The 267-nt window shown below is 58.1% G+C and overlaps 1 protein-coding gene across 1 annotated transcript in view; it reads left to right on the forward strand.

Moving 5' to 3' along the window:
• The window catches only part of NDUFS8 (NADH dehydrogenase (ubiquinone) Fe-S protein 8, 23kDa (NADH-coenzyme Q reductase)), a gene marked incomplete at its 5' end in the record, with an annotated part of 942 nt that extends 714 nt beyond the window's left edge, over nucleotides 1-228 (forward strand). Inside the window, one exon of the mRNA XM_010012220.1 lies at nucleotides 97-228. Coding sequence (XP_010010522.1) covers nucleotides 97-228 — 132 coding nt within the window. The remainder of the gene's footprint in view (nucleotides 1-96) is intronic.
• Nucleotides 229-267: the final 39 nt, after the last annotated feature.

Here is a 267-nt window from a genome sequence, read left to right on the forward strand (position 1 = left end):
AGTGGAAGGTGTCCCTGCCCGGGGCAGGGGTTGGAACTGGATGAGCTTTAAGGTCCCTTCCAACCCAAACCATTCCATGATCTCCCACCCTGGCAGGGTCCCAACTTTGAGTTCTCCACGGAGACACACGAGGAGCTGCTCTACAACAAGGAGAAGCTGCTCAACAACGGCGACAAGTGGGAGGCCGAGATCGCTGCCAACATCCAGGCTGATTACCTGTACCGGTGACAGCCGAGCCTCCCTGCTCCCCAAATAAAGGGTCTGGGG

Source organism: Nestor notabilis, unplaced genomic scaffold (genome assembly GCF_000696875.1).
Source record: "Nestor notabilis isolate BGI_N333 unplaced genomic scaffold, ASM69687v1 scaffold20713, whole genome shotgun sequence".
Lineage (NCBI taxonomy): Eukaryota > Metazoa > Chordata > Aves > Psittaciformes > Psittacidae > Nestor > Nestor notabilis.